At 50.0% G+C, this 13,476-nt stretch overlaps 1 protein-coding gene across 3 annotated transcripts; it reads right to left on the reverse strand.

Annotated features, from left to right (window-relative positions):
• Positions 1-23: 23 nt before the first annotated feature.
• On the reverse strand, positions 24-13,396 carry LOC128813687 (cullin-associated NEDD8-dissociated protein 1-like). Of its 3 annotated transcripts, none has more exons than XM_053988998.1 (15): positions 13,197-13,396; positions 10,960-11,103; positions 9,575-9,729; positions 9,037-9,160; positions 8,182-8,438; positions 7,473-7,578; positions 6,855-7,000; positions 6,400-6,692; positions 5,861-6,002; positions 3,770-5,275; positions 3,308-3,403; positions 2,446-2,615; positions 2,168-2,332; positions 1,600-1,707; positions 24-1,394 (listed from the first exon to the last, which is right to left on the reverse strand). In XM_053988998.1, exons 1-15 carry the CDS (start codon positions 13,262-13,264, stop codon positions 1,167-1,169), a joined length of 3,708 nt encoding a protein of 1,235 aa, XP_053844973.1. In that variant the 5' UTR covers positions 13,265-13,396; the 3' UTR covers positions 24-1,166. The 3 variants fall into 3 exon arrangements, with proteins under 3 accessions (XP_053844973.1, XP_053844975.1, XP_053844974.1); XM_053989000.1 differs by lacking the exon at positions 13,197-13,396 and adding an exon at positions 10,242-10,312 and having other exon boundaries at positions 10,960-11,023; XM_053988999.1 differs by lacking the exon at positions 1,600-1,707.
• Positions 13,397-13,476: the final 80 nt, after the last annotated feature.

The following is a 13,476-nucleotide window of genomic DNA, read 5'->3' on the forward strand; positions in this document are numbered from 1 at the left end:
AGTGATGGTCAGTGAACTCGGGGTACGCAGCTTCACAAGTGTTATTTTATTTTCTATACCACCCAGACAACAGATGTCCTTTCACACAGCACTATAAATACTATTCACATCAACCACTCTGTCAGAAGAGAAAAGGAAGCACAGAGCAGTTCATGGCTAGAGCAATGTGTCGTGATGGCCTCATCTCCTAGTTGGCTGTTGGAACCTTTGTCCCTTAAGGCATTTTCTCTCGCACAAAGCAGGATTTGAGCACAGCACCCGCTCTGGGCTGTGTGCTTGCACCCCTGGCTCCTGCCTGCCACCTCTGAGCCCCGTGACTGTGACACTGACCACTGGCACTCCTGCAGATGCCTGCTGCTCGTGTGTGGCCAGGACCAGCAGACCCTTGTGGCTGGTGACACCAACACCAAGGTGCTCCGAGGGGAGAGAGAAGCCAGTGTTAGTGCAAAGCAAAGCTTTAAGCAGGACTTGTCACTGAAACAGTCACTAATCATCCCTCAGGGAAGACGGTTGAGGTATTTTGCAGTCAAAACCATAAATATGAAAGCTAAGCAACAAAGCTTCGTATTGCCCAAATGCCAGACTGAAGCCCCGGGAGGAGGGTGGGGGTGTCAGGTAACCCCCCTGCCCTGGGCAGCCTCAGCAGCTTGGCAGGTGCAAGTCTCCCTTCCCAAAAGGCCTGTGGGATGAACTCATTAATAAAGACATGGCTTCCATTTTTTAGCCATGTTTTTTAGTTAAACACTATAAATACATTCTTGGGCAATTTAAGGTAGAAAGTGCATGTGCAGTGATTAAAAAACATTTGTACTGCAGTAAGGAGTATTTGAGGAAGTAATTTCCATTGTTCGTGGAACCACAACAGCAATTGCTTTGTGCACCCCTTAAAACTTCCTAAAAAATGGGAATATTTGCCTTCCAGCCCCTCCCCTACATGAGGCTGTATTCCCTGATCTCAGGTCTCGTTCCAAATCTCTGAAGTGTCTGATAGGAATGCAGCTGGATCAAGCCAGTCATGTCCAGCTGTCACATTTAACACACCATCCCCAGTTTCTCCTGTGGCTGCCCAGGGACTTGGACTTGGCTGTGGCAGGAGAGCGGCTCAATGGCATTTGTTCTTCCCCACCCAGCATCCCAAGGGCAGGAGGGTGGTGGGGAAAAACATCTTAGCTCATGTCCATTGACTCCGAGGTGGGGAGGGAAGCAGAATCTTTCTGAATGCTCTCAAAAAGTGATGCCATTTCAGGACTGGATCTGATCTGGGATGAAAACTCGGCCATTGCTGGGCTTTTCTCCACCTCAGGGATGGTCAGGAGAGCAGCCACTGCCCGCATGGCCGAGCGCTTCAGCTCATCCTGCTTCTCAAACTCCTGCTTCACCGAACCGGCTTTCACCTGCAAATCCAAAGCCTCATTTTCAGCTGGCATTTAGAAACACCCATACAGCCACAGAACCAGCACAGCAGCAAAGGCCAGCACAGAACTTTCCAGCTGGGGAAGTGAGGGAAGTGGGTGGCTCAGCAGCACTGAGGGAGAAGGCCAGAAGCAGAGGCAGCTTCAGGCAGGACCCACCCCGGGCCCTTGCACGATCCTGCCTTACCTTTGTGGAGCAGGTTGCCCGGAGGGGCTCGATCAGCCGCTCGAGCCGCTGCAGCACAGCGTTGGGGCAGAGCACCGAGAGCCGCGCCAGCATGATGAACGTCAGCATCTGGGCAGGAGGGGAGGGAAACGTGGTGGTGCTCTGGGGCACCCAGCTCTGCTCGCAGCCAGGGCTGCGCCCGCACCCTGCTGAGTTCTGCACTGGTGTGAGGGGCTCTGCTGAGCTGGAAGTGCACCCCTGGCAGCCAGGGAAGTGCACACCTGGCCGAGTTCCTCTGCACTGGTGTGAGGAGCTCTGCTGAGCTGGAAGTGCACCCCTGGCAGCCAGGGAAGTGCACACCTAGCCGAGTTCCTCTGCACTGGTGTGAGGGGCTCTGCTGAGCTGGAAGTGCAACCCTGGCAGCCAGGGGGCTGGAGCTGCAGCTGGCCCAGGTGTGTGCAGTGCTGCAGGTGTCTGCAAAGGGCTGACAGCCCTGGGGACACTGCACCACAGGGCTCTGGGGATACAGAGCCCGACTGCAGCCCAGGCCCCTCGCAGAAAATGACATCAGTCAGGGCACAGCACCTACCCGAATGTCATAGTGATCTTTCAGCCCATCCTCCAGGTGGTTCAGGTAGTCATAGATGTCCAGCTGGTTCAGGCAGCTTTCCAGCAGGGTGTACATGCACTCGAAAGCAGCTTTCCTCACATCAAGGCCATCGTCCACTGTGTGCTTGAACGGCCCCATCTCTACCTGAACCAAGACAAACAGGACAGCTGTCACCAAGGAGCAGACAGAACAGCAGCTCCTTCGGGGCTTCGCAGGCCACGTGAGTCACCGTGTGGCACCCAGCCGAGCCCAGTTACCTCCCGGATGAGCTCCCTTCGCACTTTGGTTTCATTGTACAGGCTGGGGAGGACTGTGCTCAGTAAGTCCCGGATCAAAGAAGGCTTGTTGTGAGCAGCAGAATTAAATAGGGCTAAAGCCACACGGCGAACGTTCAGGTCTGGATCTTGCAGAGTTCGTAAGAAGTCACCTGTGGGATAAGAACACATCAATCAGTCCTGCAGCCAACAGGCTGCAGCGTTTTTGCAGTATTTTAAAGTACATTGGGATGTATTTCAAGGAGGCTGGTTATGAGAGCATTTATGGTAAAATAACTAGTGGCACAGTCTGTCAGAGCCATTTGAGATGCTTTCTCTCCCTCCATTTGAGATACAGTAAAGAAACATGACTACCCTGCATTTGGGCACAAAAACAAATGATGTGACTCTAGCTATCTCACCCTAAAGACAAATCAGCAGCTTTGTTATTCAAGGAAGTTGTGGGGGATTTTTCTTGCTTAGATCCCATCTGATCAAACTTCTCTGAAACAGAAGGGCCAGTTTTAGACAGCAGATCCATGTGTGGGCTCCCTGGACATCAAACAATCCTCATGTAGGATATACTTCTGAAGATCCTTTTTGTGGGGTGCTGGAATTCTGAGTTTACATGCAGAAAGAACTTAAGCACTATAAAAAAACAATGGAACATGCCCAAGAGCAACGCATCAGTGCACTTAGCAAGGACTGACAGTAAATGGTTGCTGTTTAATCCCAAAAGCTGAGAAATACTGATAAAAACTAACTGGACTAGATGAGGTTCACACAGGAATGGGAAATCCCTGAGCTGCTAACAACACCCAACCTCTCATGGCCCCAGCTCACACCCCTGTCCAAACCAGCCTACCTATGCAGCCTTTCAGGAGAGCATCGATGGGCTGAGGCTGGTCTGTAATTGTGAACTTGATGGCAGTAACCACAGTGCTCCGGGCATGTGGGGAGCCTGCAATGAAGAGGTGAAGAAAACAGTGAAAAATCGAGAGAAAAGCACTGCTGTAACTCTAGTACATATCCTGCCCTTGGTCCTGTTACACGTGTGTTATAGAGATAAGGAAGTAGAGGATTCTTCTTATCTACTCTGTGTTTGAATCTGCTCCTGCACAATCTCCTTGTGTAGTCCCTGTTCCCTGCACCTTCCTGCTCTTGTGTGGACCAGTGCTCCTCTGATCCCCCTTGCAGAGAGATCCACCTTATTACCTGCTCTCGTCTCAATTGGCTTTGCTCCCTGTTGTACCCACAAGCAGTTTACAAAACGAACTTCCATCAGAAGGCAGCATTTCCCCGCTCTGGTCATTGCCCTGCCCATTACCTGCTGACAGCTGTTTCCTCAGCCGGGGCAGCAGCTCAGCAGGGTTCACCAAAGTCAGCTTGCCCAGGCACTCCGCCACCACGTTGCGTGTCCCTTCCTCTGTGCACTCACAGTGCTTGAAGAGCAGAGCCCAGATATCCTCCACGTAAGGCGTGAGGCTGTCAGCTGGGGAGCAGCTGATGACTTCCTTCAGGGAGTGCAGCAGCAGGTACTGTCGCTTGGGCTGGCTTCCGATCTCCTTCAGCATGAAGGGCAGATACTCCTTCAGGTTCCCAGCGCTGACGTTCCCCAGCGCGTAGGAGGCGGCGGATTTCACCTCTTCGCTGGGGGAAGAGAACGCTTCCAGGATGACGGTTCTGAGCTCCCTCTGAGCACTGAGGTTCGTGGTGCGGCCCACCTCTGCCAGGAAGAGGAAAGCCAGCACTTGAACAGCAGGGCTGGACTTGGGACTTTTCACATCCTGGACAAACTGGTTCACTGTCGCAGGGGCTTCCTTTGGGCAGGCTGAGGACAGGGCTGCCATACACTTTGCAATGGAGTGATATGCCTGTTTGTGCAGGGTCAGCGAGGCCCCGGCCGAGCCCGAGGAGTAAACGGGCGCTGTCAGCTGCTTCATCAGCTCCGGGTAACCCATGGCAGCTGTCTTTGTCAGGACCAGTGCCTGGAAGAAGTCGATAATGGCATTCAGGGCCCCTCCTTGAAGCAAAGGTGAGTGGACAAGCTGAAAGATTTCAGCAAGCACAGAGCCACTGATCTTGGAAATACAGGACGGATAAACCTTGGCCAAAGTCGTGAGGAACATGATGGTGACCTGGGACACGTGCATGTCATTCTCGGTAATTAAGACGGGGAGCTCTGTTAGGACAGCCTCAATCATGGCAGGCTTGAGGCTCTCACTGTAGTTCTTCACCAGGATGTCCAGAGCATTCAGAGTACTCAGTTTCAAGGCACGTTGATTCTTTCTCAAGAAGGAAGCTAGAATGGGGAGACCTTCCCCTAGGATGGGTCTCAAATCTATTTTAAGCGGAGAACTAGCAATTAAGGTTAATGCTTTGACTGTTGTCAGTCTGGTGATTTCATTTTTGAGCCTCTCCAGAAATATCTTCAAGGTTGGCTGGAGGTCAGTGCTTAAATGGTCTCCCAAGTTGTAAATGATTTGTCCCATGCATGAGATGGCACGTTCCTTCACCTCCTGGTCGATGTCAGCTGCCTTCAGCCGCTTCAGAGTACCAGGGAGAAGGTCCTTCACATAGGGCTTGGCATCAAAGGTGTAAGGTTTGTCCAAAGGCCTGATAACTTTCACAAGCTGCTGAGTTACCAGCAGAGCTTCTGACGTGATCTTATAAAAGGGGTCTCCAATACAGGTCACAACAGAAGGCAGCAGGGCTTTGACATGAGGGTGAAATACCTCTGGCTGGTGGTTGCAGAGAAGGACGTGGAGGAAGGACAGTGTGTCGATCCGCATGTTGGAGGAGCTGGATTTATCCGCCAAGGAGAAAACAATACCTGTGCAGAAGAAAATACGATGTCATATTTTTCCCAAAGAAGGAGGTTCATGGATCCGCCAGGGACAATCACAGGAGACTTTTCTCATATTCACTGTACAATCACACCAAAAGCAAAGGTGGGACCTGAGCCTTCCAGCAGTGGGATGCTTCATAAGCCCACCGGCCAAAGAGCTCAGAGAAAAATGCGGTGGTGCAAATTAAAGAATCAGTCAATATGAAGATTTTTTTTAAATGCCACTGCATTTTGCAAAAGGAAGTGGCATTTGTATTTCTGATCTCAGTGTGGTAACAGCACAATTCCAGCTGCTTTCAGAGGAGGCTGGAATAGGCCCTCCCAAAAGCATCTTGTCACGGGACTGTGGAAATGAACTTGACATTTTTATCCTGGCTTTCAGTGCAGAGGCCAGAATTAATATGGGAGCTGTTCAGCACATCAGCACAGAGCAGAACTTCATGTGTTTGTTCCAATTCTGAGCAGAATAACTCACAGGAATAAAACTGGAACACACAGGCAAGAAGCACATGTGTTCAGAATGGATTTTGCCAGCCCTGCTTCTTCACCCTAGACCACAGACAAGCTTACCAGGGATAAGTGCAGGTATATGATCTGCCAGGCAGCCAGGAAGGACACTGGCCAATTCTGTCAGAAGGCTGAAACAACCCTGTCTTGATTTGATGCTCTTTTCTTTGAGTTGCTTGTGCAAGGCCTTGATGATGTTGGGAACCTGCAGTTTGGAGAAGCAAATGAAAATGGGACATCTCAGTCATCCCAGCTGCTCTCAGAGGCTCACTCTGGTACATTTCTACCACAGTTTATTCAATGAGTTTCCTGAGCAACAGCTGTAGTAAGGCACCAGCCAGACGCTTCACCCAGAAGCCACCCTGCCTCAGCCTGCACACCTGTCAGGGCTGGTGGAGGAGCAGTGCTGGCTCTACTCCCACGCTCCTGTGCTGTGCCAGCACTCCTCCCCGGGGAATGGCAGGAGACTGTAAACAGCCAGCCCTCTCTGGATCTGGGGCCTTCTGCACGCCTGCCCCAGGGCTCCTTCAGCTAGCCACACTCCCGAGGTACCTACTTCTCATTGCTTTGTGATTTAACCCAGCCACCACCTGCTCACACACCTGGTTCTGAAGCATCGTCAGGGGAACATCATCCTTGCCAGAGGTATCCGAAGAGTGCAGCCAGCTCTGGGTAGGCAGTGTTTGCTTCAGCAAGGAGATGTAAGCATTGAAGATGTCAGCTTTGACATTCTCCTCCCTCTCTTTGAACCTGCTTATCAAGGCTGGGGAGAGAGTTCTGTAGAAGTCCTGCAGGAGGTCGTGCCTGCTGCTGACAATGGCCTCCAGGCACTTGGCCGCAGCCCTGCGGACCTTCCAGCTGATGTCGTCATCGTCACTGTACTCGTCGTCGCTTTCTAGAAACAACACAAGGGGAAACAAGGTGCAGCATTATGAGAAAACTGGAGCTAAAGGACCACTTGATCCTCAGAGCTGCCCTCTCCAAGAGGAGAAAGCAGGAAGGCGAGAAATGTTAACCCCGTGTTCTGCTGAGCACAGCCATCCTCACAAGCAGGCACCTTGCTCTTCATCCTCCCCATTTTCAGTTTCCATCATCTCTTCCTCTTCCTCCTCATTATCATAGTTGTAGTTTGGGTCAAAGGTAATGTACTTCAAACACAGTCCCATCACACTTGAGATGTGAGGGTCCATTTCCTTTGGGCACCTATCACAAATGAAAATTTTAAGAGTTAATAGGAGACTAAGATGTTTTAAATATCCAAATAATATTATTAATCTCAAAAGGATCACAAAGTGCTTCACAGACCATGTTGATCATAAGAATTAAACCAAAGATGTTCCTTCCTGCCGTGCATGAAGCAAGGCCACATTCCCCTATGGGGAGAATGCAATAATTTTTATAAGGACAAATAAATAAATCAATTGCCTTAAAGAACAAGGAAAACTCCCACTCCTGCAAAACCAGTACAGAAGGACAGCCTCACATGCTGAGGTAAAGCAGCTCATGATTCCAGTCCAAATCTGCATGTGCAGAAGAGATTTCCTACATGAACTGTCTTCCCAACAGGAATACTTGCACTAAGGCCCTCCTCCGAGGATACTGAACATATGGATATTTACACCAGGAGGACACAGATGCACTGGATGGTGCAGAGGCATTCCCCAAGGGCACACACCTTCTCACAAAGGACTCAAAGGCCTGGAAACAGTACTCTCGCAGCTCGTCGTCATCCACGTTACAGTACTGAACAATCAGAGGAATTATCTTCTCCAGGTGTTCTCCTGGGAAAGACAAAGCAAACAGCAGTGAAAATCCATTCCAGCCTTCACTCACCTGGGCAGCTGAGAACTCAGCCAGCTGCCACTTCCTTCCTGTGCCTGATAGAGCATTCCTGCCCCAGAGGTCACGGGCAAGGAGCCAGCAGCCCACCAAAACCAGCTGTGCTGGTTTTCAGCAGCCAATCCCCGCTCCCTGTCTTGTTGGCATTTCAGTCACAGGAAGAGCTGTGATTAGAGATCTCTTAGAACTTAATCTCAACTCTGGCAGGTCTTTTAGACAAGTAATACAATATGTTGCCATCCCCTCTGTCATTTAAAAGGCGGTGAATCCACTGACCTGGTTCACAGAGGTGTTAATTCAAACCAGGCAAGAACTGCGAGCTCTTGAGGGGAAGACCTTAGTCACTAGCGAAGGGCAGCCAGAGAGACACTCTGGTGTCTCCTTTCCAAGTGGAGATCAGAGAACCAGAGCAGAGCCACAGAGGGGATCACAAGCACAAACCTCTAATACATTAAGAACAATAAGCACTCTTCTTTTACCACTAAGAGGAGCTGCTCTAAAATGCATGTACATTTCTCAGCATCATTTCAAGCTGCTCATCCTACCTATGCGGTGCCCAGCCTGCCTGCTGATGCCAGCCACACACTGAATGTATGTCCTGGTGGTAGATGTGGACTCGTTCCTCTTCAGCTCTGCCAGCAGATGCTCTGTAAGCTCTGAGAAGATGTTGCTGCTGCAGGTCAAGACCAGGTGCCCCAAGGCAATGATGGCCCGTTTCCGTACTGCCAGCCTGGGGCTCGTCAGCTGGGGCAGCAGGCAGGTCAGGATAGAGGAGTGGAACGAGTAGAGTGTTCCTCCCAACCTGCAATGAACAGAACGAGGCACAAGGTGAAAGCCAAAGCCTCAGAAGAAAAAAGGGGGAGGAGAAGGGTGGGTTTGTCATTTTGGTCTGAACACTGACTTGGTCTGTAAAACACAGGGAGAGGTTATTTGTCTCCATCGTGGAAGAGTTTTTGACTGTGTCCTTCTGGATGACCCAAGGGTGTGCTAATAACTTCTTGCATGCAGATGACATACGACACTGTCACTCTGACTTATGCAACAAGAGAAAGAGGCAGCCAGGAAAAAAAAAAAAAAAAAAAAAAAAAGCATGTGTGATGGGCTCATAGGGCTAAAATAAACCTCCCTGCTTTGCCCTCACCCTTCCACGTTCATGTGAGCTAAGCTTCTGTGGGATCCATCACCAGAGGCACTGCCATTCCCAAGCACAGAAAGGCTTGGCATGTTACTTCTCGTCCCTGCTGGGGACCTGTTCTACTCAGATATTCCCTAGGAGCAGCCAACCAAATCCTGTGTTTTTAAGTCCCACTAATAGGATTAGGGAAATAAAGAAATCAAAAGCAGACACATCCCTGCAGCCCCCTTCTATGCACAGCTGCCAGAAGGAAATCCTCTGGTACCTGCTCAGCATATCTGACAGGATGTCAAGAGCTTCCAACTGCACGGACACATCCTCCTGCTTGCCAATGGCTCCCGTCAGCTGGGCTGTGATCTTTTTGCACACATTTGCTGTCATGGTGGAACCTGCAAGAGAGATATTTTTCCCTGCTGTCAGTTACCACGGAGTCTTTTTGCTGCTAGGAACCATTCAATCCCTTGTACACTGAAAAAAGAAATCATCACTGCGAGATCTAATCAGGACAGATTCATGAGATGGCTGCAGAGGAAAATCCTGTTGCTGGGAGCCTCAGGTATCTCCTGAAAAGCTGATGCATTTTTGGGATACATAGTTCCAAATACAGCTCAAGTTTTCATTTAATTCTGTCTTTCATCCCATTGGTACCTCAGCTCTACTGTCCCTCCCCTGATCTCACAGATTGTCCTCTGGCAGGTAGTAAAGAATCGGTAACTTTTAGGCTCTGGACTCTACATTTTCCCCCGTTTGCCAAAGGCTGGGACTGCCCATCCCTCAGTGACAAACGGGGACAGACAGTGTACCTGTGGCAGCTGGTGGCAGCTCAGAAATAACTGTTTTGAGGCCGATGCTGGAGATATCTCGCAGCTGCTCCTTGTCCGACAGCATGTTGGTGCAGAGCGTGTCCACGATGGTCTCCACCTGGTACTCCTTCACCTTGCCAACCAGCGGGCCCAGGCTGCGGGAGGAGAAGCCAGTCAGGATGAAGGGCCTAATCCAACTGTCCTCGTCCTTCGAACCGTCACACTGCTCCTTCTTAAAGATCCTGGCCACCTATCTGGGAATGACTGACATTCCGCGCTAAGCGCCTCCCTAGGCACGGAAAGGAAATATTCCTGGTTCCATTTTGAGGCCTCCTCATTATCACACTCTGGATGGATGAGAAATTGCAATGGGTATGGACTTACTGCAAATACAACCAGAGATAACCAGGAAAAGAAGTTGAGAAGTTGGTCCTCTGCTCAGTGCCCAATGTTTTGCTTTAAAACCCAGAATAAACCAACCCAAAGCAGGCAGATACAGGAGCAGGGCCAAAAGAAGTCAGGACAGGTGGGAATCAAAAAGAAAAGGCCAAAGATAACAGGGAAAGAACAGGGATAGAAGCAGCATGTGGTTGAAAAGAAGGGAATATGAATAGGATCCACAGCAAGCAAAAACAGAGGAACCCAAAGTTGTTTTTAAATGGCCCACCTTTTTGGAGCCCTGGGGTGAACTGAGCCATTCAATGGCATTTCTAGACTGAACACGCCCACTTAGCCATGCTGGGGAAAGAGATGGGAAAGAACATGTCAGCAGCAGGATCCCTTCATCAGAGGATTCACTAATAGAGGAACCTGCTACTTTTGTTCACTTGGATTAAAAAATATGGGAATGGTCACAGGCAAAGCAACAGCACCGGCTGCACTCAAGAGTCAAGGCAGGGAAAAATTCAAGTGCACTATAAAGTTCAGTGAAAACTCCCTTGAAGAGGATTTGGACCTGAAATTAAAGCCTTTAAGGGCTATACATGTTTAGTACCATTGCTATCAAAGACAGATCCATGGAGAAATTCAGCACTGGATTTCAAAGCCTGAGAGAGGACAAGAGGTTGATGAGCAAAATTTTGAAGTGTGCTTCTCCCTGAAGAAATAAAATCCTAGGGCTCCACCTTCCAGGTGGTAAGGTTTATAACAGGAACACTGAAGTACTTCCAAAATCATCTCTTGCTGCTACTAAGGTACCTGTGTGCTCACCCCTTGTGAGTGTCTACACGGGGTGAAAGAGCAGTGCCTGCAACAGAGAAGCAAAGTGCCTTGCCAAGGAGGTTTGAGGGAGGTGTCAAGGGCCAGGCTCCGCTCTCACACCCTCTGCAGTCTGTGAATGCTTCATTAGTGCCAGGGAACATGACTATTACTGTCTAGGCTCTTACCATTTGACAGCAAGGTTCTGTACTTCCCCATTTTTGTCCTCCAGCAATTTCAAAAGCATTTTCACAACTTTTTTCTCACTGTCTTCATCCAGTTTTATTGAGTCTTTCTGCAGTTCCATCATCAGGTCATTGGTGGCCATAAACCTGAAAGGACACAGGGAGAAGGTGGATTGGCTGATGTGCAGACACAAATGCATCACCTTTGCATCACCTGGGCAGAATTTGGCAACTAGCGCTTGTATGGAAACACACCAAGGAGTAACTTACAATGCTGTCCTAAGCAAAAGGAAAATTACTACTATCTTACAAGTAGATAAGTACCTAACAGGGTTCAGGTAAACAAAAACTCTGAAAGTGGCATATAGCATGTGTATTTTTTCTCAGTGACTAAATGAAGATGGTTAACTATGCCAGAAAAAAAAAAATCATTATAGGTTTTTTAATCAGTTTTTCACCTGGCCTAGGAAAAGCAGTCTGGGGTCTAAGAATTCACCCAGCTCTGTTCTTTCTGGCTAACTTAGCACTGATAGTATGACCCCAGACACAGACAAGCCCTATCACTTTCAAAAATGAAAAAAGAAAGTCATGACTCCATGCAAACTACACCTCAGAAGTGCACTAGGCTATATTTAGATTGCTGTGAGTAAAACCAATTGAGTATCTATCACTCCAGATTAGAAAGAAAAACAAAGACCCAACTGACAGTCAGTTTTCTAACAGGAACAGAATGGATATTGAGAAACTCTGGAAAGTGTCTATTTTCCCAGGAGCAGGAAGTGCAGAAGGTGCTGGTATAGGAGTCTGAGGTTCTAAGAAATCTCAGTGTGGCTATTGTGTGTTAGCTGCTTTCCAATGTGAGCCCTGCACAGAATGGACGTCTGACAGGAACCAGGAAGTCCTTCTCTCTTGTTACAAAATGACAGCTCCTTTTAAAATAGGCTCTGATGTCACTCATTCCGCACATAAGAGCTCTCGTGTACAGGTCATCATTTGAGGCTTTAACCTGCAAGCCCATTCCTGAGCAGCAGTGAGGTACACCTGGAACGAGGGACTGCTGGGCTGTTCCCCAGCCAGCCTGAAATCCAGCCTGAGAAAACCGCAGTAACGCGCCCCGAGATATTAACGTGCAATCTATTTCTGATTCTGCGAGGGCTCTTCACTGCACTGCACAGTTCAGCGTGCGTCGAACCAGCATGACCAATTATGGCCACAGGCTGAACAGAGCCTTCCGCGGCAACACATCCCGCTTTGGGCCGGCTGCCTGCTGCCATCCTGCCCCGGGAGCTTGGGATGTCCCCAGCAGATCCAGCCGTGAGGCGGGAACAAGAGGAGCTTGGTCCTCTAGCAGCTCAGGTTTGGCCGTGTGCTGGGAGGAAGCGGCCCTGCAGCACCTCTGTGACGTGAGGCGCCTGCTGTCGGGCACATCTCCTTTGGAGCGTTAACTTTCTTGGAACAAAACTCTCTGTACAACTGCTCCATCACCGACTTCTCTATAAAGTACCTATTTAACATCTGAGAACATCAGCAGCTTCTACAAAAATCAACCTACTTTTAGGCTATTACTAACCCCTCTCTTAGACCTCAAAATACCAAGTCTGGCCCAAACATTACCTTCCAGTTTGATACTGCGAGAACAATATGCTAAGGAATGAAATCTTTCATACGTGTCAGTTTTAATTACTTTTTGATAGAGTGCCTTACATATCGAGCCATCTGCCTAACCCTAAAAAGATGTCAACTTTTCTGCTGGCATAAGCAAAGAAATAAAAGCATCTCAGTTCTGTTAGGAAGGCACATTTTACCATCACACAGAAAAAGTTCTCCAAGCAGCCTGAGCAGAGACAGTACGTGCAGCATCTGTCACCCAGGGCCATGGGGGTCTACTCGCCCCTTTTAATGCACTGACTATCTCACAAATTATCAAAAGAAACTAGAAGCATTTCTGCTTTATGTTCTTTATTCACAAAACAAATAACAATTTGGAGTCCAGCTGCCCGGGCTTATTCCCCCTTCCACTTTAATCAAGCACCAATCCAGGCAAGGGAGGGGAGCACCGTTGGCTTCTCTCCCATGCCCCTCAGCTAGGACACAGTCGGCTTGACACCCCGTCAACAAAACTGGTGCGAGTCTCCCGCACAGGCGCTCCCGGCGCGGCAGGACCCCTCTCTGGGCAGCCCCCTCCTCCCAGGGCCCCGAGGCGCCGTTCGCAGGCGGCTGCCTGTCCCCTGGTGCCGCACCTGAAGTCCTTGTCGGTGGAGGTCATCTTCTCCAGCAGGCTGGAGATGTGGTAGGAGACGCTGGCCATGGCGGAGGGCTCTGCGGGGCCCGGGCTCGCCGCCCGCCGCGTTCCGTGCCGGGCGGCCCCAAGGCGGCGGGAGGAGCCGGGCCGGACGGCTTTGGGGGCCGATAAAGGGTTCTGTCGGCGGGCTCGGCTCGCGGCGCCCGGGGCAGGACGGGGCAGGACGGGGCAGTCTCCGCTCCCGCCCCTCGCCCTCCGCCTGCCCAGCGAAGGCAGCG

This window comes from Vidua macroura, chromosome 13 (genome assembly GCF_024509145.1).
Source record: "Vidua macroura isolate BioBank_ID:100142 chromosome 13, ASM2450914v1, whole genome shotgun sequence".
Lineage (NCBI taxonomy): Eukaryota > Metazoa > Chordata > Aves > Passeriformes > Viduidae > Vidua > Vidua macroura.

What these genes read in the sequence shown, in the direction of transcription:
- LOC128813687 (XM_053988998.1), bottom strand. Translation starts at nt 13,264, where the DNA reads ATGGCCAGCGTCTCCTACCACATCTCCAGCCTGCTGGAGAAGATGACC. An exon ending in TTTGAGTCCTTTGTGAGAAG is followed by an intron (nt 7,001 to 7,472) that starts GTGTGTGCCCTT and finishes CATTTGTGATAG; the next exon opens with GTGCCCAAAGGAAATGGACC. An exon ending in GGGCAACCTGCTCCACAAAG is followed by an intron (nt 1,395 to 1,599) that starts GTAAGGCAGGAT and finishes TTGGATTTGCAG; the next exon opens with GTGAAAGCCGGTTCGGTGAA.